General features: G+C 45.0%; 1 protein-coding gene across 7 annotated transcripts in view; it reads left to right on the forward strand.

The window, feature by feature from the left end:
- Positions 1-21,036, forward strand: part of RBPMS (RNA binding protein, mRNA processing factor) — a 572,887-nt gene that overhangs the window by 393,017 nt on the left and 158,834 nt on the right. For all 7 annotated transcript variants that reach the window (XR_004536566.1, XR_004536565.1, XR_004536564.1 and 4 more), the window contains one exon: positions 7,390-7,540. Coding sequence is in view for 4 of the 7 variants with exons in the window: in XM_033915619.1 (XP_033771510.1) it covers positions 7,390-7,540 (151 nt within the window). In the remaining 3 variants the exon portion in view is untranslated. The remainder of the gene's footprint in view (positions 1-7,389; positions 7,541-21,036) is intronic.

Raw genomic sequence — 21,036 nt, forward strand, 5'->3', positions numbered from 1 at the left:
TGGCAGTAAAAAAAAAATATTGAATTGTACGGGTGAAAGGATGGGACCTTGAGGAACGCCACTGGTCATGAGAGTTTCATTGGATCTGCTTTGGGAAATAAATGCATGAATAAATAAATTGGGAGTGAAGGAGTGGCCCTAGTGGTTAGAGCAGCTGCCTCAGCACCCTGAGGAACATGAGTTTGATTCCCACTACAGCTCCTTGTGACTCTGGGCAAGTCACTTAAACACTTCATTGGCCCAGATACAAAATAAGCATGTGTAGAGCACTTTGATGATAACCAGACATAGAAAGCCCCTTTATATGAGGATCTGCCCTATTCTATCAAATGCAGACCTAAATTTCATAACACACAACTCTAAAGGGGGCGTGGCTATTAGATGGACAAGGGCTGGTCAGTTTAGGTGCAATGTTACAGAAGAGTGCCACCAGTTTGGACTCCAAGCTCAATATGAAATGGCAATAGTCTTCAAATCCAGATGTTCATATAAACTCTCTCAATAAATACTGGATTTGCGAAATGTCAATACATTATTTCAAAAAGACGCCTCAGCCCCACCTCTCCACCACTGTAATAATTTTATACTGTGGGAAGTTTGTTGTGGCACTTCATCATTGGCTGTCTATTTGGTTTTCTTTTGTCTTCATTTAGTTTTTCATTTTATGCTGTTAATAAATATGTTTCCTTAATAATAAATAGTTTTTCATTTTATGCTGTTAATAAATATGTTTCCTTAATAATAAATAGTTTTTCATTTTGTGCTGCTAATAAATATACTTCCTTTGTAATAAATACGTATGAAAAGCTGTTCAATACTTATCTCAGCTGAACCCGGGAGTCAGACCCGACATGTTTCGCACAAGAAAGTGCTTTATCAAGGGTCTCCCAAGGCTGCCGCTGTCATCCGACTCCAACCAAATTGTGAGCCGTTTGGACTCCAGCCTTTCCACCAGCGCCATTGCTCGCACCCACAGTTAAGTGCAAAGGCCCCGATTCTATAAAAGGCGCCCAACAATTAGGTGCTAATGAACACAGTCCTTAGCAGCTATCAATTTTCAGTTAGGTGCATTGCAAGGGGGAGAGGCGATACTGCGGGAGGCCAGTTAAAAATAGATTGCTGTAATCTAAGTGTGAGGTTACGAGAGCATGGACAAGGGTCCGGGTAGTGTGCTCTCCCAAATTCTGCCCACCACGGAGTCCAAATTTAGAATTTATAGCCCTTACATCTTAATCCAGCGTTCTTCAATGCAAGGCCTGGGGGCCAGTGGCAGCCTTGGAGACTTTTGGGGCAGCCCTCATCATTCTAGCTGGTTTTTTTCTGCCTTTCTAACCAGGATCTTGACAGAAACGGAGGAGGTGGATGAGAGGAAGAGCCACATGCTTGAAGGACATGCATTTGGTAATGTCTTCAGGCCAATAAACAGTTTGAAGTTGGGCTGGTGGGATGGATGTCATTGACATACATGGAAAGATATGTGGCGGCCCTCCTTCAGCTCTCTGGATCCAAAGTGGCTCTGACTTAAAAATTAGTATCTTAATCCATCAGTGGGCACCCTATCTACCTGCTTTCTTCAGAATCACTCTATATCATTGAACCAACTAATCACTCCAATCAAATGGCTTGCTTTTCAGCCCAGTCCTGGAACAACCAGGCCTTTAATGGTTTCTATAAGCTCCTATAGTTCCCAGCATGACATTATAAAATTCAGAGCTGGCCACCAAAAATGCCCTAGTGATCAACTTAGATTTATGTATCTTCATTTGTAATGGAATCTCAATTGGGTTTCCTTGGCCTGATCTCAGAATTTATTCTGGCTGTTTCTAACATATCCTTTTCACTAGATAACATGAGCTGTATCCTCTGAAAGTTCCTACTGCTGCTTTTTTAGTATATATTACCCTATTATTTTTCTTGACTTTCTATTGATATGTAAGTGATTTTTAAAATGTTATGTACAGAAGACTCTCGGATATGAGACAGAATTACCGTATTTTTTTGGACCATAAGATGCACTGGACCATAAGACGCACCCACCTGCAGAGGAAGAAAAACCAAGAAAAAAATTTGGTTCAGAATTTTTTTTCTTCTTGGTTTTTCCTACTCTACACATAGGTGCGTCTGGTGGTCTAGTGCTGGGAAGCCCATAGCCCGAAGCAACCTACAGCCCAAAACCCAAAACAGCCCGAAAAAACAGCCCAAAGCCACCCGAAGCCCCCCCCCCCCGTACCTTTTTTAAGTAGCGGTGGTCCAGCACGGTTTTCTGCTGGATGGCTGCCTTTCTCTGCAGAGCGACGCACAACGCAGGAGTGCGACCGTTGCGCTTCCTGCCTGGTCCCGCGCTACTCTGTGGCTGCAGTCAGTAATTGACTGCAGCCACTTACTGAAGCCAATCACAGAGCAGCGTACTGGTCGCCATACCTTAAGAAGAATATGGCAATACTCGAGAGGGTCCAGAGAAGAGCAACAAGGAAGATAAAAGGCATGCTGAAAGGCTAGAGAAGCTGGGGCTCTTTTCCCTGGGAAAGCGGAGACAGAGAGGGGGCATGATAGAAACTTATAAGATCATGAAGGGTATAGAGAAGGTAGAGAGGGACAGATTCTTCAGACTAGTGGGGCATCAAAAACAAGAGGGCATTCAAAAAAATTGAAAGGAGACAGATTCAGAACAAATGCTAGGAAGTTCTTCACTCAGAGGGTGGTGGACACCTGGAATGTGCTTCCAGAGGAGATGATAGGGCAGAGTACGATTTTGGGTTTCAAAATGGGATTAGATGATTTCCTGAAGGAAAAGGGGATTGAAGGGTATAGTTAGAGAGTTACTATACAGGATATTAAATGATTAGGGAATAAAATGTTTTAGGTAAAAGATCACTTACAGGTCATTGACCTGGGGGGGCCGCCGTGGGAGCCGTGGACCCATGGTCTGACTCGGCAGAGGCGATGCTTTTATTCATATGTTCTTTTGTGGGACCAGGCAGGAAGTGCAAAGGTCACGCTCCTGCATTGTGCATCGCTCTGCAAAGAGGCAGCTGTCCAGCAGGAGACTGCGCTAGACCACCGCCACTTAAAAAAGGGGGGGGTATATTCAGTCCATAAGATGCACCCCCTTTTCCACCCCCTATTTGGGTCCCATTTCCGTCCCATCTCCGCGAGCTCGGTCCCCACAAATCATCTGATCCCATCCGCACAAGCCTCAGTTATGATTTTATATTGAACGTATTTTATTAAAGTATAAAAAGTATAATTGTATTCTGTACAATTGTCATTTTAAAAATACAAATAATACAGAGCAAGGATCAACAAAATCCCTGTCTCCCCTCCCCTTCACATATATCCCCTCTACTATCAAGAAAACTGAATAAGCCAAGTTATTACAGAATGCTACATAGAAATATCATGCTAACAGAATATTGCAGTCACACATGACAGGAATAGTGTTAGGGGAGTGCAATTAGGGCAACTGCCCCCTGGTCAGAGATCGCCCTAAGCCAGCTGGAAGCTAAAGAAGCACTGCCTGGGCTTTGTAGTCCCCAGTTATGTCTAACACCAGCTCTAGCAAGATATATATTTCAAATCTGATATATTCTAATCACAAAATAGAAATAAAATTATTTTTTTCTACCTTTTGTTGTCTCTGGTTTCTGCTTTCATCTTCTTTTCACTGTCTTCCTTCCAGTGTCTGCTCTCTCTGTCTCTTCAATCCAGCATCTGCCCCTTCCATCCACTGTCTGCCCTCTCCCCCTTTCATATGGTATCTGTCTTCTTTCTATGCCCCTCTCCACTTTCCATCCAGCCTGTGCCCCCTCTCTCCTTTTTACATGATTCATTCCAGCTTTACTGCTCTCTTCATTTTTATCTCTCCTACACCAGATCTAGCATCGTTGTCCCTCTCTGCTTATTTCTCTGCTGACCCCTTCCCATCATCAATCTCTCATGCCTGTCTCTCCCCTTCCCCTCCTCTGATCTCCCTGCCAGCTATTTCCTTCCTTTTTTCCTTCTCCCTTCCCTCCTCCTCCTGTCCAGCAGTAACTCTCTTCCCTTCCTCCCCTCCCAGCAGCATCTCTCCTTTTCCTTCCCTCCAAATCCAGTAGCAGCTGTCCCTTTTTTTCCCTTGTCCAGAAGCTTCCCAGACTCTTTTCCCTCCTCCCCTCCCAGCAGCATCTTTCCTCCTTCCCTCCAGGTCCAATAGCAGCTGTCCCTTGTTTTCCCTTGTCCAGCAGCTTCCCAGACTCCTTTCCCTCCTCCCCTCCCAGCAGCATCTTTCCTTCTCCCCCTCCAGGTCCAATAGCAGCTGTCCCTTTTGTTCCTTGCCCAGCAGCTTCCCAGCCTCCAATAGTGGCTTTCTCCCCTCCCAGCAGCTCTCTTTACTTGTCAGCGCAGCAATTCAGGAAGGCAGCCTCGGGTCCTTTGTTGGGTCGCGCTGCCTCTGAGGAAAGAGGAAGTTGCATCATCAGAGACAGCCGCGACTCAGCAAAAGACCCAAGGCTGCCTTCGTGAATCGCTGCACTGGTAAGTAAGGAGAGCTGGAGAGAGGGGAGAAAGCCACTGTCGGAGGCTCCCTATGATCTCTCCGGCCCAGCGCAGACCAGCTGAAAATATCTCGTCAATCTCGCCGGCCCTGCATCGACCGGCAGAAATTTCCTGCAGATTGGCATTGGTCCACGGACCATCAGTTGAAGAACAGTGGTCTAGATCATCACGCCTAGTTGATCTAGGTGCTTAACTTAATCTTCTTAATTGGCACTTATAATTAGAAGCACCATTAAGAAAAGACAATCGGATATTTCTTCTTTACAAGAATTTAGGTCTACTGTTGTAAAAGATAATGTTTCAATGAGTAAAAAGGTAAAACAGATTTAAAATTTTAACTGAAGATTATACTTATGACTTTACTGGGTCAGACCAATAGTCCAGCAAGCCCAGTAGCCCTATGGATCCTGGGATTTTGTCAAAAGATATGCTTAAGAAATATTTCTTGGAAGTTTTGCATTTTTCCTTAGATATGGTTCCTCCTGTGATCAGTGTTCTATTTGAAAATGCCTATGAGAAATATCTAGGGTGGTGGTGTTCCAATGCAATCTTCTGTTGGTCTTGAAAAATCAAAAATTAGATTTGAATAATTTATCTGAGATTTTGGAACAATCGGTGACGGAAAGTTTTCAGCGAGTTACTCTGGTTGCTGCTTTTGTCTTTGAACAAGATCTGAATAATGTTATGAAAATGTACTTTCACAACTCAAAGGCTCTCTTTTATGGTCAGAAAAGTTGGGTTTTTCCAGATGTTACTAAAGTGTCACAAGAATTTCGGAGGGCCTTTTAAAATCTTAAACAAGAAGTTTTGGACTTGGGAGCTTCATTTAAGTTGCTTTATCCATGTAAATGTTTGATACATTCTGGTGGTTTGAGTTATATTTTCTATATTCCTGAACAGTTGAGATCTTTTATTGATCTTAAGAAGATTGTTAGAAGTCAAGTGTAAAATGGTCAATTAAGGATATATTGCTGGAATTGTGTGGATGCATAGTGTTCTAATCTTATTTTCATGAATTGATACTTTGGGCTCCTTTTACTAGCGGGTTTAGCACGCGTGACTTTTCATCACGCGCTAACCCCTGCGCTGGTCGAAAATCTATCACCTGCTCAAGGGGAGGCAATAGCGGCTAGCGTGGCCTGCAGTTTAGCGTGGCTTTGTAAAAGGAGCCCTTTATTTTTCTATACCGCCAACGCCCAAAGAGTTCTAGGCGGTTCACAGAGTAAGAGGACTGAACAGGTCAGTGATACAACAAAATACTTAAGAAAGCACTGTACAATATTCATTTATATAACTACAGTATGAATGCTATGAAATAGTTATTGATCAAGTAACAAATTATTTCTTGGCGGTATAGAAAAATAAAGTTATTATTATGATTGATTATTATTATTATTATATTTGAATTCACTCCCCTCATTTGTGGACTGTATAGGAGATAAAAAATTTATAGTTTTCTCATAAGAACATAAGCAATGCCTTCGCTGGGTCAGACCTGAGGTCCATCGTGCCCAGCAGCCCACTCACGCGGCGGCCCAACAGGTCCAGGACCTGTGCAGTAATCCTCTATCTATTCCCCTCTATCCCCTTTTCCAGCAGGAAATTGTTCAATCCTTTCTTAAACCCCAGTACCGTACTCTGCCCTATTACGTCCTCTGGTAGCACATTCCAGGTGTCCACCACACGTTGGGTAAAGAAGAACTTCCTCGCATTTGTTTTGAATCTATCCCCTTTCAACTTTTCCGAATGCCCTCTTGTTCTTTTATTCTTTGAAAGTTTGAAGAATCTGTCCCTCTCTACTCTCTCTATGCCCTTCATGATCTTGTAAGTATCTATCATATCCCCTCTAAGTCTCCTCTTCTCCAGGGAAAAGACCCAGTTTCTCCAATCTCTCAGTGTATGAAAGGTTTTCCATCCCTTTTATCAGATGTCGCTCTCCTCTGGAACCTCTCAAGTAATGCCATATCCTTCTTAAGGTATGGCGACCAGTATTGGACGCAGTACTCCAGATGCGGACGCACTATCGCCCGATACAATGGCAGGATAACTTCTTTCGTTCTGGTTCTAATACCCTTCTTGATTATGCCTAGCATTCTATTCGCTCTCTTAGCGGCCGCTGCGCACTGTGCTGTCGGCTTCATTGTTATGTCACCATTACCCCCAAGACCCTTTCTTGGGTACTCTCATTCAATAACATCCCTCCCATCGTATAGTTGTACCTCGGGTTTCTGCTTCCCACATGTAATACTTTACATTTCTCAACATTGAACTTCATCTGCCATCTTGTCGCCCATTCCCCTAGTTTGTTCAAGTCCCTTTGCAATTCTCTTTTTTCCTTCTGTAAATTTAATATCTTCCATGTTTCTGTAGCAAGTGTAATCTTGTGATATGTTTTTTTTTTTTTTAAATGAATAAATTAAAAAAAAAAAAGGCAATATAAAAAATTAATTAGCCAGTAGGCACCTACCACTTCAAGGTAGGTGTCTAAATCGAGATGCCTACCAGTATATAGGTGTGATTAGAGGGTGGACTTTGGGTGTAGTTTAACTTGGGCGCTGGTAAGTGCCTAACTTAAGCACACTCATTTAGGCCAAGAAAACCCTGGCCTAAATGGGAATGCGCCTAAGGTTTGAATGCCAACCGTTGTTTAAAACTGCTTAGGCACCTCTAGATACGATTCAATAAATGGTGCCTAGGAGTTGGGCACCATTCATAAAATCAGGGCCAAAAAGTTTACTTTTACCAATATAATGTTCAATGCAACTAACCCACATTGTTGAAAACCGCAATGTGAGCGATTGCTATTTTCTCACCCAATATTAAGTCTTAGAAATTGCATTTTTTTTTTTCTTGCAGGGGATTCGATTTGACCCTGAAATTCCACAGACCTTGCGATTAGAATTTGCTAAAGCAAACACGAAGATGGCCAAGAGCAAGCTTGTGGGAACCCCAAATCCTAGCGCCCCTCAGCTGAGCACCATACCTCAATTCATTACGAGAGAGCAATGTAAGTACTCTTTTTATTTTAGTTTGTGCTTGTGATGGTTTTACTGCAAAGTATGGTAAGGAAAATGACTTTTGCCTTTGGTCTATCTTGACGTTTCCAAGTTCATAACAACATGCCTGTCTAGGAAATTGTTAAATGTATAAAGTACCATGATTTACATTATTTTGTTTTCCTATTGTAAATTTTGCTGGTATCGTAATGTGCTGTGAATTTTTGAATTCTTTGATTCTGTGGTACTTCTCCACAGCCCAGCTTCCTCCCCTAGAGTTCAGTGGCAGGAAAGAGGCAGTTCAAGCTGGACTTCAGTTTTGACTGTTTTGATTTTATTTTCACTTCTTTTTAGTTTATGATATATTTTTTAATCTCACTTATTGTTTTACCACTTATTTTGTTTTATTTTATCATTCAAATTTCATTTAAATTTCCCCAGAATTCTATTGCTTCAACGGTTCTCCCTCTGCATCTATTCTTATCTCCCCTCTTTTTAACCTTTCAAATTCCTTTAGATCATTGTAATCTTATTAGTATGTTTATTTTCTTATTTTTCTCCTCTATCTCTATTTTCTTTCTTTATTACTCTTCTAATTGTTATTTTTCCTGGTACTTTAGTTAGATTGTGAGCCTTCGGGACAGTAAGGGAACTATAATTTTAATGCACCAATATATTCATTGTAACCCGTTCTGGGCTCTTTTGGGAGGACGGGCAAAAAAATTGAATAAATAAATAAAGAGGTGTTATATTTATCTTTATTCCAAGTCATTCTTTTGAAAGCTCAAACTTAAAGAGAGGCTTGTTCTATTGATTTGGGGCTGTGATGTGTTATCAATTAATTTGATCAAGGAGTCTTTTGCCAGTTCTCCAGTTCTTCACTGTGAAATATGTTGGGAATTTGATTGGTTTGTGAATCCCATCCTAGAGAGTTATCTTTCAAAGCAATTTAGATAGTATAAAAAACAAATGTAAAAAAATGAGTTAAAATGTAGGAGCAAGATAAAAGAGAGAAACTCCATTTCTAAATAGTGAAGCTACAGGAAAGGTAGTAATAAGGATGAATTTTGAGTCTGTAAGGAGGCGATCAGAAAGGTGGGGAGTAGGGCAGGGGCAAGGAGAAGGGATGGAAGCCAGAAGATCCACTTCAGACCCTGGTTGACTCAGTTTTTACTTTCCTCTCCCACTTTTTTTTAGTACATACAACTAACTTCTTTTGATTGCTTTTCTTGATCAGACTCTGAAAAGTTAGTGCTTTGAAACCCAATCTGCTTCTCTGAGCTTAAATTCATCCCCCTCTGCTGAAATTAACAGATGAGGGAACCTATAAGCCCCCTGAAAGCTCAAGTGCAACAATGGCTAAGTTAAAAGGTCATGATCTAATAAAAGATATTGTAGCCTATAAGTAGACTGTTTCCTTTTTTTCTGGGACCAATACAGTACTAGAATGTTTGAATGTTACGTGTGCACATTTGAAACTGCTACAGATCGAAAGTTGAATTGTTCCACTTATGCAAAAATTATTTGAATGATATCAAAGTATAATATCCTTTAGTTAACTTTGTAGAAGTTTATATAATGTGTGTTTATAATGACATTGGGCTGGATTATGTGCCCATGTGGCAACCGCATTAATTTACGCACTGGTGCTTAAATCAATTTGTATATTCAGTACCGCTCTCCATATAGTTTACAGTCCTGGTTCTTTTTATATATATATATATATATATATATTTTTATTTTTTTTTTTTTAATCGAAAGCTTCACATGAGAACAGAAGAACAAATAACAAGTGTGATGTCTGTACATGCAAACGAGCAATACAAAAGCCATAGTCTGCTGACTCAAAAGATGTCAATCTACACTCTATTGACTATTACTACAGGCATAAAAATGCATAACAATAACTATCCAACAAACTTATACCTAAACCACTGGACAGCTACTTAGCTGAGACTAGTATGGTCCATCCAAAGTGGTCTCCCGCATGCTCATTTTGAGTTATTACCCTAATCCATTCATAACCCCCAAATACTTCCCACTATAAGAACATCTCCCTCAAACTCCCATTCATCCACTCTGCCACTCTTCCACACGAACATCCCTTTCACAAATCCCTTGTCGACCCCCCCTTATGTCGAGGCCGAGGTTTACCACTTTTTCGCATACGTGCATGAGTTTAGGGACACTGACGTTTTGTGCTATGATTTAAATATTGCACAGAGCCATTAGTCTGTTATGACTTCATGGTTATTCTCCTGCAACAAGCATATCTATGAGCACAATAAACACACTTTTGAATATTATTTATATATTCTATATGAACACATTTGGTCATTCTTACCATTGTCTGTGGTTATTGTGATTGAGACTGATTTTCTCAGCAACTAAGGGCTCCTTTTATAAAGGTGCGCTAGCGTTATTATCGCACGCTACAGTGCCGCATGCACTAACCCCACGCTGCACGGAAAATACTAATGCCAGCTCTATGGAGGCGTTAGCATGGAGCGCGTGCAGCAATGGAGCACGTGCTAAGCGTGCGCTAAAACCGCTAGCGTACCTACGTAAAAGGAGCCCTAAATATGTCAAAGTGATACCCCTATACCTCAAACTAGACTGGCCGTCCTTCAAAGCAAGGTTTATCCCAGGACAAGCAGGCAGGTATTCTCACTAGTGGGTGATGTCATCAGACAGAGCCCCGGTACGGACGTCTCACAAGCACGTGTTGCTTGTAGAAACTTAAAGTTTCTAGATGCCCGCACCGCGCATGCGCCGGTGCCTTCCTACCCGGAGATCCGGGCGTGTCTCCTCAGTTCTTTCTTTTCCGCGGAGCTGAGAAGTTCAACTTCTTCATGCGCTAGCTGAATTCAGTTAAATTTGCCTTCCTTGTCCGCGTTTTCGTTTTCTTTTAATTACAGTTAACAGTACTTTTCTTTTTCAAAAAAAAAAAAAAAAAGAAGATTATTTCCTCCGGCAGGTCGAACGGGCCGGCCACGTGGCTCAGGCCCACTGGCTTCGACCTAGCGGCGGAGATTTTCCGGCCTATGTCCCGGCCAATCACCGGGTTTAAAAAGTGCAGCAAGTGCCAACGCGCGATTTCACTCACGGACCCTCACCGGCGCTGTTTGCAGTGTTTGGGCCCCGACCACATCCCGAAATCGTGCGGGCCTTGCTCTACCCTTACGGCACGCTCTTTCAAGCGGCGTTGCCTATTGTGGGAATCGATGTTCAAGATGGACGCAGCTAAGGATCCCTCAGCCTCCACTTCATCTGATACCTCCCCGGTTCGGGCGAAACCGGCATCGACCACTCCTGCATCGAGTGTGGTGAAACCGGCATCGCTCACCCCGACACCATCCACGAGCTCGACGTCGGTGCCTGCCCCGGTCTCCTCTGTTCAGGTACCTCTTCCTTCCACAGTGCCACCAATGGTCATCAAAGTGCCGAAAGCTACTAAGCAGAAGCACTCGGCCTCGAAGGAGCGCGATGTCCGTGCAGGAGGACCCCCTTTCGGTGCGGATCCCTCCTTATCGGCTTCGCTACGGTCCGCGCTGGAAGCTCAATTCGTTGAGCTCATGCAGACCATCGGACCCGGGCTCATCGCTGCCATACAGGGTGACCTCCCGGTACCGGTCCAAAGGGGCGGTCCGCCCCCTCCCCCTCCCCCACACCGTTCGACCTCGACAACCGACGAGGACGAACGGGGGAGGGCGGCGATGCCCACGCGGCAAACCTCGATTACCGATATGCCGCCATTAGAACCCATTACGCCTCCGCGCCAACATGGGACCAGACCTCCGATCGATACTCGAAGCCCTGGGCATAGTCAGGAAGAGTTCTTCCGTACTCCTTACCAGACTTGGGTAGCATCGCAAGAACCCGCATCGCAAACCCAGTTGCGATCCACCGCTTCCAGCCCTATCCACTTGGGGGCCTCGGGAGACCATGCGATGCACAGACGATCCCGATCCCCGTCCCGCCACCGAGACGGGCACCGATCGAGACACTCATCCTGGCACTCCTCACGCCATTCGGAGGTGTCACCGCAGAAAAAACTGCAACGTAGGGGATACTCCTCATCAGAGGTGTCCCCCCCGAGGGGCACGGAGTACGAGGAGACACTGGCGCCCGATTCTCCTTGTCACTCCCCGATGTCCACGGACCTGGAGGCTTCCTCCTCCTCCAGCCCGTCCCACAGACCGACGCTGGCGGAACAATTGTCCTTCTCATCATTCCTCCGACAAATGGCGGAGGACCTGGATGTGACCCTTGACACGGGCTCCCGATACTCCAAAGAGTATCTGGACACCATGCATTTACCTAACCCTCCAACGGAGTCGCTTCGGCTCCCCTTGCATAAATTACTGGACCAGACCTTCATGCAGTGCTTCGAAACGCCATATTCCATACCGGCGATCCCCAGCAAACTCGATGCTCGATACCGCATCGTGCACCATAAAGGGTTCGAGGGCCCTCAACTCTCCCACCAATCCCTACTGGTCGAGTCCTCCCTTAAACGCTCTCATCCCTCCCAGGTCTACGCCTCTGTACCGCCGGGCCGAGAGGGGAGAACGATGGACAAATTTGGTAGAAAATTCTACCAAAACTCCATGATGGCGTCACGGGTGCTAAACTACAACTTCTTTTTCTCTTCCTATCTGGAGTTCTTCTTGCCGGTGCTCCGCAAGTTCACTCCGTTCATAGACAACCAAGCTCGATTCGAGTTCGAGGAAGTGGTAGCCTCCCTCTCCCAATTACGCCTCCAGCTGATGCAATCCTCCTTCGATGCATTCGAACTCTCGGCACGCGCCGCCGCAAGCGCGGTAGCTATGCGTCGCCTGGCATGGCTCCGTACTATCGATATGGATCCCAACCTACAGGACAGACTCGCCAACGTACCGTGTGCTGGAGCTGACCTGTTCGATGAGTCTATCGAAACTGTTACCAAGAAGCTGTCGGATCATGAAAAATCCTTTCAATCCATCCTGCGGCCCAAACCCAAACCTCAACAGTCTCGACCTTCCAGGCCACCCCTGATTTACCAGCGGCGTTACATGCCCAGACAAACGCCTGCTGCGAGACAGCCTGCGAAGAGACAACCTCCCCAGAAGTCTCAGCAAAAACCTCAGCCACCGGCGGTACCTAAGGCTCCCCAGCCCTTTTGACGCCCCCCCCGGGAGCATAACCTCGGCCTCTCCCATAGGGGGCCGCCTCCATCTTTTTTACCATCGATGGGAGGCCATAACCACGGACCTATGGGTCCTCACCATCATAAGAGAAGGATACTCTCTTCAATTCCACCGGGTCCCCCCGGACCATCCTCCAAGAGAGTATCCTTCAAGCTCGACGCAGACCGCCCTGCTTCTTCAGGAAGTCCAAACCTTACTTCAGCTTCGGGCTGTCGAGCCGGTCCCGTCAGACCAATTGAACCGAGGGTTTTACTCCCGGTACTTCCTCGTCCCGAAGAAAACGGGCGACCTGCGACCCATTTTAGACCTTCGAGCCCTCAACAAGTCCCTGGTCAAGGAGAAGTTTCGCATGTTGACTTTGGCTTCTCTATACCCCCTCCTCGAGCAGAACGACTGGTTATGCTCCCTGGATCTCAAGGAGGCCTACACTCACATCCCCATTCACCCGGCCTCCCGAAAGTTCCTCAGATTTCGGGTGGGAAATCTGCACCTACAGTATCGAGTGCTACCATTCGGCCTATCTTCGTCCCCCAGAGTCTTCACAAAGTGCCTGGTGGTAGTGGCCGCGGCACTCCGGGACAGGGGTCTACAGGTATTCCCATACCTCGACGACTGGCTCATCAAGGCCCCGTCAGCCCCAGAGGTCACTTCGGCGGCCTTGGCTACAACCTACTTCCTCCAGAATTTGGGCTTCGAGATCAACTTCTCCAAGTCTCATCTACGACCCACCCAGTCCCTCCCCTTCATCGGAGCGGTCCTGGACACCACCCGACTCCGAGCATTCCTGCCTCGGCAACGCATGGAGTCTCTTCTTCATCTCAGCCAATCGGTGTCTACTCGCCAAACCCTACCGGCGAGACAACTGATGGTGCTCCTGGGCCATATGGCCTCCACAGTACATGTGACACCCTTTGCCAGACTCCACCTCAGGATCCCCCAGTGGACCCTGGCATCACAGTGGAATCAATCGTCCGATCCACTATCCAAACGCATCTTAGTCACACCTGCTCTTCGGCAGTCTCTACTTTGGTGGATGACCTCTTCGAATCTATCCAGAGGTTTGCTGATGCACTCTCCCCCCCATCAGAAAGTTCTCACAACCGATTCGTCGAACTACGCATGGGGGGCCCACCTGGAGGGTCTCCGCACCCAAGGATTCTGGACCAGTGCGGAAAGACTACACCAAATCAATCTACTGGAACTCAGAGCCATCTTCAATGCGCTCCAAGCTTTCCAACACCTACTCCACGACATGGTAATCCTCATTCGCACAGACAATCAGGCCGCCATGTATTATATCAACAAGCAAGGAGGTACGGGCTCGGCCCTCCTTTGCCAGGAAGCTCTACGAGTCTGGGACTGGGCGGTGCGCCACAACACCCTACTCAGAGCAGTATACATCCAGGGGGAGAACAATGTCTTAGCAGACAAACTAAGCCGTCTGCTACAACCGCACGAATGGACTCTCCATTCCAGCCCCCTTCACCAAATTTTCACGCAATGGGGGACGCCCCAGATAGACCTCTTTGCGGCTCCCCACAACGCCAAACTGCCTCAGTTTTGCTCCAGGATCTACACTCCTCATCGCCTCGAGGCAGATGCTTTTCTACTGAACTGGGGGAAACTATTCCTATATGCGTTCCCACCATTCCCGCTGATCCAGAAGACTCTGGTCAAGCTGAAACTCGAACGGGCCACCATGATTCTAATAGCTCCTCGGTGGCCCAGACAACCTTGGTTCTCCCTCCTACTTCAACTCAGCAGCAGGGAACCAGTACCACTTCCAGTGTTTCCTTCACTGCTTACTCAACATCAAGGATCACTACTTCATCCCAACCTGCAGGCTCTCCACCTGACAGCTTGGTTCCTCTCAACGTAACCCCTCACCAATTCTCACAAGAAGTGAGGGAGGTCTTGGAAGCTTCCAGGAAGCCCGCCACTCGACAATGCTACTCCCAAAAATGGACCAGATTCTCCTCATGGTGTGTTTCTAAGTCAACGGAACCTCAGCGAGCTTCCTTATCCTCCGTGCTGGACTATCTCCTACACCTATCTCAATCTGGGCTCAAGTCCACTTCCATACGAGTCCACCTGAGCGCTATTGCGGCGTTCCACCAGCCCCTACAAGGGAAACCCCTCTCGGCCCATCCGGTGGTCGCCAGATTTATGAAAGGACTCTTCCATGTTAACCCTCCTCTCAAACCACCCCCAGTAGTTTGGGACCTCAATGTAGTCCTTTCCCACCTCATGAAGCCCCCGTTTGAACCACTCAACAGGGCCCCTCTTAAGTATCTCACCTGGAAAGTGCTTTTCCTTGTAGCCCTTACGTCCGCTCGCAGAGTCAGCGAACTCCAGGCGTTGATGGCGGACCCACCTTTCACAGTATTCCACCATGACAAGGTGGTCCTCCGCACTCACCCGAAATTCCTGCCTAAGGTGGTCTCCGAATTTCATCTCAACCAATCCATTGTACTTCCAGTATTCTTCCCTAAGCCTCATTCTCACCACGGAGAATCGGCCCTTCACACTCTAGACTGCAAACGTGCCTTGGCTTTCTACCTGGATCGCACCAAGCCACACAGAACCACTCCTCAACTTTTTGTCTCCTTCGACCCTAACAAGTTGGGAAGACCCGTATCAAAGCGCACCATCTCCAATTGGATGGCGGCTTGTATCTCTTCCTGCTATGCCCAGGCTGGATTATCACTTCCTTGTAAGGTCACAGCCCATAAGGTCAGAGCAATGGCAGCCTCAGTAGCATTCCTCAGATCAACACCAATCGAGGAAATTTGCAAGGCTGCCACCTGGTCCTCGGTTCACACATTCACCTCACATTATTGTCTGGATACCCTCTCCAGACGGGATGGACAGTTTGGCCAAACAGTATTGAAAAATTTATTCTCTTAAGTCGCCAACTCCCCCTCCATCCCACTGAGGTTAGCTTGGAGGTCACCCACTAGTGAGAATACCTGCCTGCTTGTCCTGGGATAAAGCAATGTTACTTACCGTAACAGTTGTTATCCAGGGACAGCAGGCAGCTATTCTCACGTCCCACCCACCTCCCCTGGGTTGGCTTCTCAGGCTAGCTACCTGAACTGAGGAGACACGCCCGGATCTCCGGGTAGGAAGGCACCGGCGCATGCGCGGTGCGGGCATCTAGAAACTTTAAGTTTCTACAAGCAACACGTGCTTGTGAGACGTCCGTACCGGGGCTCTGTCTGATGACATCACCCACTAGTGAGAATAGCTGCCTGCTGTCCCTGGATAACAACTGTTACGGTAAGTAACATTGCTGTATTTTAAGGAAATACTTTTTTTTTAATTTTTATAGAAACGTGGTAGGTGCTTGGAATAGTGGTGGTGGAGACAAAGGGCTCCTTTTACAAAGGCGTGCTAGCGGTTTTAGCACTCGCTAAAATGCCGTGCACGCTAGCCACTACCGCCTCCTCTTGAGAAGGCAGTAGTTTTCGGGTAGCGTGCGCGCGCTAAAAACGCTAGCACACCTTTGTAAAAGGAGTCCAAAGACTGTGTCTGCATTCAAGAAAGTGTGGGACAGGCACATGGGATCTCTTAGGGAGAGGAGGAGATAATGGATGCTGCAGATGGGCAGACTGGATGGGCCATTTGGCCTTTATCTGCCATCATGTTTCTATGTATCTATAACCATAAAGCTCTATGACATCACAATGCAGGAGTAAAGAGCCTTAGCCAATAGGGAGAGGAGGAGATAATGGATGCTGCAGATGGGCAGACTGGATGGGCCATTTGGCCTTTATCTGCCATCATGTTTCTATGTATTTTTAAACTATGTTCACTGATCTTTTTAATCTTCATGGCGAAACACCAGACTACATGTTGAATTTAATCTTTTTTTTTGTAATTCTTTATTCATTTTTATAACTTACACCAAGTGCATCATAAAGTATCAACCATTTTGACTTAAATACATCACTTGAAAAACTACAACTCTTCACATTAAATAGAATTATCCATTTCCTTCCCCTCCTGTCAACATCACAACACTTATAACATATAATAAAGTCCCCCCTCCCCCACCCCATTCTTTCATTTGTACAAATCAAGGAAAATAATACTTATTCATTACAATAATTTGTTAATGGCCCCCACACATCTTGAAAGTTATTAAAATTTCCTTTCTGAATAGCTAATGTTCTTTCCATTTTATAAATATGGCACACTGAATTCCACCAAAAATTGTAATTTAATCTATTCCAATTTTTCCAATTGCATGTTATTTGTTGTATGGCAACTCCTGTTAAAATAAGTAAGAGTTTATTATTTTTGGAAGATATTTGGCTCTTAGCCCTCATAGACATTCCAAATAGTACTGTATCATACAATAATGACACATGATTTTCTAACAAACTATTAATTTGGCTTCAAATTTTTAAATTCTTCATGGCAAAACCAGACTACATGTTGAATTTAATAGAACTATCAACCCAATGACAAATATAACCTGATCTGCAACCATATGAGAATAAGATTCCCAAATGCTACCAAATACTAAACTATTCACTCTATAACCTTTCCATATCTGGCAGCAAAATTGTGGAATCCAAACATCACCCCGCCCCCCCCTACAAAAATCTTCATAAGAGGCCTAAAAAACTATCTATTTGGAAAATATCATACTCCCCCCACAAACAGGTGACAACCAACAGAAACTAAACAAGACACAGACCACCTCTCCCATCTTGATAGATGATCAAACTCTCTAAATACCCATCACCCCACAAACCATGAAAGTGACACTTATACCAGAACCCATAATGTCAAGATTACAACACCAGTTAATGGCCAATCTTATAAATCATATATTGTTGAAGGAAGTAGACAGAAGAGAAAGTTTTGAAATGGAAAAGGAAGGAGATCACCAGAGAGACAAAAAAATAAAACATAAAATAAACTGAGACAAGAACAGAGAAAGAAGAAAAAGAGAGACACTAAGCCAGAAAATCAAACTAGAGCCAACAAAATGTTGCATTGTTTAAGAATATTAATAACTAATCGGTGTAAAGTATTACAGAAGCCAGTTCAAAATCTCAGATCCTGGATCTGTTTTCAACACAGAGTTTACAGATGGGAAACAGCTGGATGTTATTGACTTATTAGAATCGTTCCAGTGCTTAATTAATTCTTTTCTGTGTAGAGTATGCCCCCATGGTCCTGAGACTTTGCTTTGGAACTGAAATATTTTAAGATAATATGCTTTTAAGTATTAGAAAATTGCATATTTAGGGAGTATAGGACAATAATTTTCCTAAGAGAGGAAATTCCCCCTGACCAGTGCTCTGTCCGTATCACCCTTTAGCTCTCCATGTTGAAAATTAATTGCTCGCTTTTTCCGGGGCTGCAGGGAACAAGATTTTTTACTCTTTCAAAAATTAAAAAGACTAGGGGGACACTCGATAAACTTGCATGGAAATACCTTTAAAACAAATAGGAGGAAATATTTCTTCACTCAACGGATAGTTAAGCTCTGGAACTTGTAGCTGGGTTTAAAAAAAGGTTTGAACAAGTTCCTGGAGGAAAGGTCTGCTGTTGAGATAGACATGGGGGGAAACCACTGCTTGCTCTGGGATCAGTAGTGTGGAATTAGAGAATGACACGGTGACAAAATTCATCACCGTCCCCGTCCCCGCGGATAACCGCGGGAAATAATCCCATGTCATTTTCTAGTGTCTATTTCAACCTCGGTCCTTCTACACCAGCATTCTTCAAAGCAAAGCTTGAGGGTCAGTGGTTGTGGCCATTCATACTCTGATTCTTATGTGAGCCAAGGATAATGAAGCCATTGTGACATCACTGATGTGATTGGCTCTTAGGCACTGGTGGAATGAGGCATTATGACATCACAATATCTGCTCTGGATACCAGAGACTGTCATTCTGTAGTGTCTATCTCAACTTCAATCCTTCTACACCAGCATTCTTCATAGCAAAGCTTGAGGGTCAGTGGTTGTGGCCATTCATACTCTGATTCTTCCCTCTCTCCTTAAAGAATGATATGAAGATGGTTTCCTGCGGTTATCCATGGGGACGGGAACGGTGATGAATTTTGTCACCGTGTCATTCTCTACGTGGAATGCTATTGCTATTATATTTGGGTTGTTGGATACATGTGACTTGGATTGGCCACTGCGGAAACAGGATACTGGTTTAGATGGACCATTGGTCTGACCCAGGATGACTACTGTTATGTTCTTATGTCTCAGAGCCACCCACCAAAACTCTGGTAATTTTAAATATACCACTTCATCTTCCTGCCTCAGCTCTCAAGTCAGGTTCTGGAACTTTGGGAACCTTGGGTGGAATAGCCTATGATAGATACTTTTCTTAAAATGCATGTGGGTTCACATACTTGGAGAGCTAGATGAGCTATTTGCTTCAAGCAGGCAGAGCGGGTCATGTTCTGAAGACATTTTCATGTGTATGCGGTGACATATGTGTCTAAATGGCTTGTTCAAAATCCCAGACATGGTGGTGTATGTTATGTTAGTAGGTGTATTCAGGGCCAAGGTTTGGGTCGGGGCCGGCTCAAGGGACTGTGGCACCCTGAGCCAACTTTCATTTTGGAGCCCTGGACCAGCTTTTGGTTTGGCATTCCCCACCCCATAGGTGTTCATTCCCCTTCTCTTTCTTGCCACCGCCCCCTCAGTCTGCCTTTAAATGCAGCTGTCTCCTCTCGAGCGCCGGCAGCATTTCACCTAACGCTACTGGCGCCAGCTCTAGCATCTTCTCTCTGCTACTTCCCTACAGAAACAGGAAGTTATGTCAAAGTGGGGTGGGGTGTAGGAAGATGTCAGAGCTGGTGCAGGTAGCGTTGGGTGATATACTGCCAATGAAGAGATAATGTAATGTAATGTAATTTATTTCTTATATACCGCTACATCCGTTAGGTTCTAAGCGGTTTGAAGAAAATATGCATTAAGATTATAAATGAGAAGTAAGAAGGTACTTAAAAAATGCCCTTACTGTCCCAAAGGCTCACAATCTAACTAAAGTACCTGGAAATTAATAAAGAAGAGAAAATAAAGATGGTTGAAAAAAGAAAAATTCTATGTGAACTTATAGGATGGAAATTAAACTGACAGTGAAGAACTGTATGAAAAATACATATGGAATGCAGTTAGAGAGGGTAGGTTACAATCTATTTATGGTATTTGTTTAATTGGAAGGTGTTAAGGTGGGTAATTTGGGGGAAGGTTATCTGAAGGTAGGTGAATCTTCTGGAGGTAAAAGAGGAGGGGTTAAGATATTTGGATGAATTTTTTGAAAAGCAGGGTTTTGATTTCTTTTCGGAATGTTTTGAAGTTGTCTGATATTGTCATAAGATTGGAGATGGAATGGTTGATTTTTGCTGCTTGTGTTGCCAGAAGGTTGATAACTGCATTTAATGGTAGACTGGGGGGGGGGGGGGTGGCCTGCGTGAGACGGGGGTTGCCAGAACCATAGATGGAGGTTTTGGCTGCTGTCGGGGAGCAGGTGAGGCAGGCTTTTAGTGCCCTTGAGACTTGGCGCCCTGAGTCAGTGCCTTAAACTGGCCTGGTTTAGGTGGAGAACGGGCAGTTTGCCAGTTTATGCATAGATTATAAAATTATGTTAATTTTTATGTGTAGTTCAATAAACATTTTCAGTTATTCTTGAGCAGGGTTAAATGATCGCGCTTGCAATGTAGGCATGATTTCTATCACATGTGCCAGTATTTTATAAAGACGCACAAACGTCTGTGTCTTTATAAAATAGCTGCTAAGTTGTGTTTTTTGTCCTCCTAAACTAAGGGCTCCTTTCACGAAGGCGCGTTAGCGGTTTAATGCGCGTAATAGCGCGCGCTAAACCCGCCGGCCGCGCTAGCCGCTACCACCTCCTCTTGAGCAGGCGGTAGTTTTCCGGCCAGCGCGGGGGATAGCGTGTGATTAAAATTTGCGTGCGTTAAACCCGCTAACGCACCTTTGGAAAAGGAGCCCTAAGTGCCCATTTATAAAATCACCTTCTATATAGGTATCATATTAAGGATTAGATAATTCTGCAGCAACACACTCCATTTTCATCTGAGGTGCTTTGTGTGAAATGCTGTGCTTGTGTAGACTCCAAGCCTGTCCTGATTCTAAGTTCCCTGGGATTTGTTCTATTAGAATCAGAGAGAGAGAGAGAGAGAGTTTTTGGGTGTGTGGTTTGTGTTTCAGTTTGGTAACCAGTGCCCATTTACCATGTCTTGGTATTTCTATACGCCCTTGCTCTGAAGAACAGCTTTGATTGGAAAGCAATTAGCATCAAAGGCATGTTCCAAACAAA

The sequence above is a fragment of the Geotrypetes seraphini genome, chromosome 1, assembly GCF_902459505.1.
Source record: "Geotrypetes seraphini chromosome 1, aGeoSer1.1, whole genome shotgun sequence".
NCBI classification, from domain to species: domain Eukaryota; kingdom Metazoa; phylum Chordata; class Amphibia; order Gymnophiona; family Dermophiidae; genus Geotrypetes; species Geotrypetes seraphini.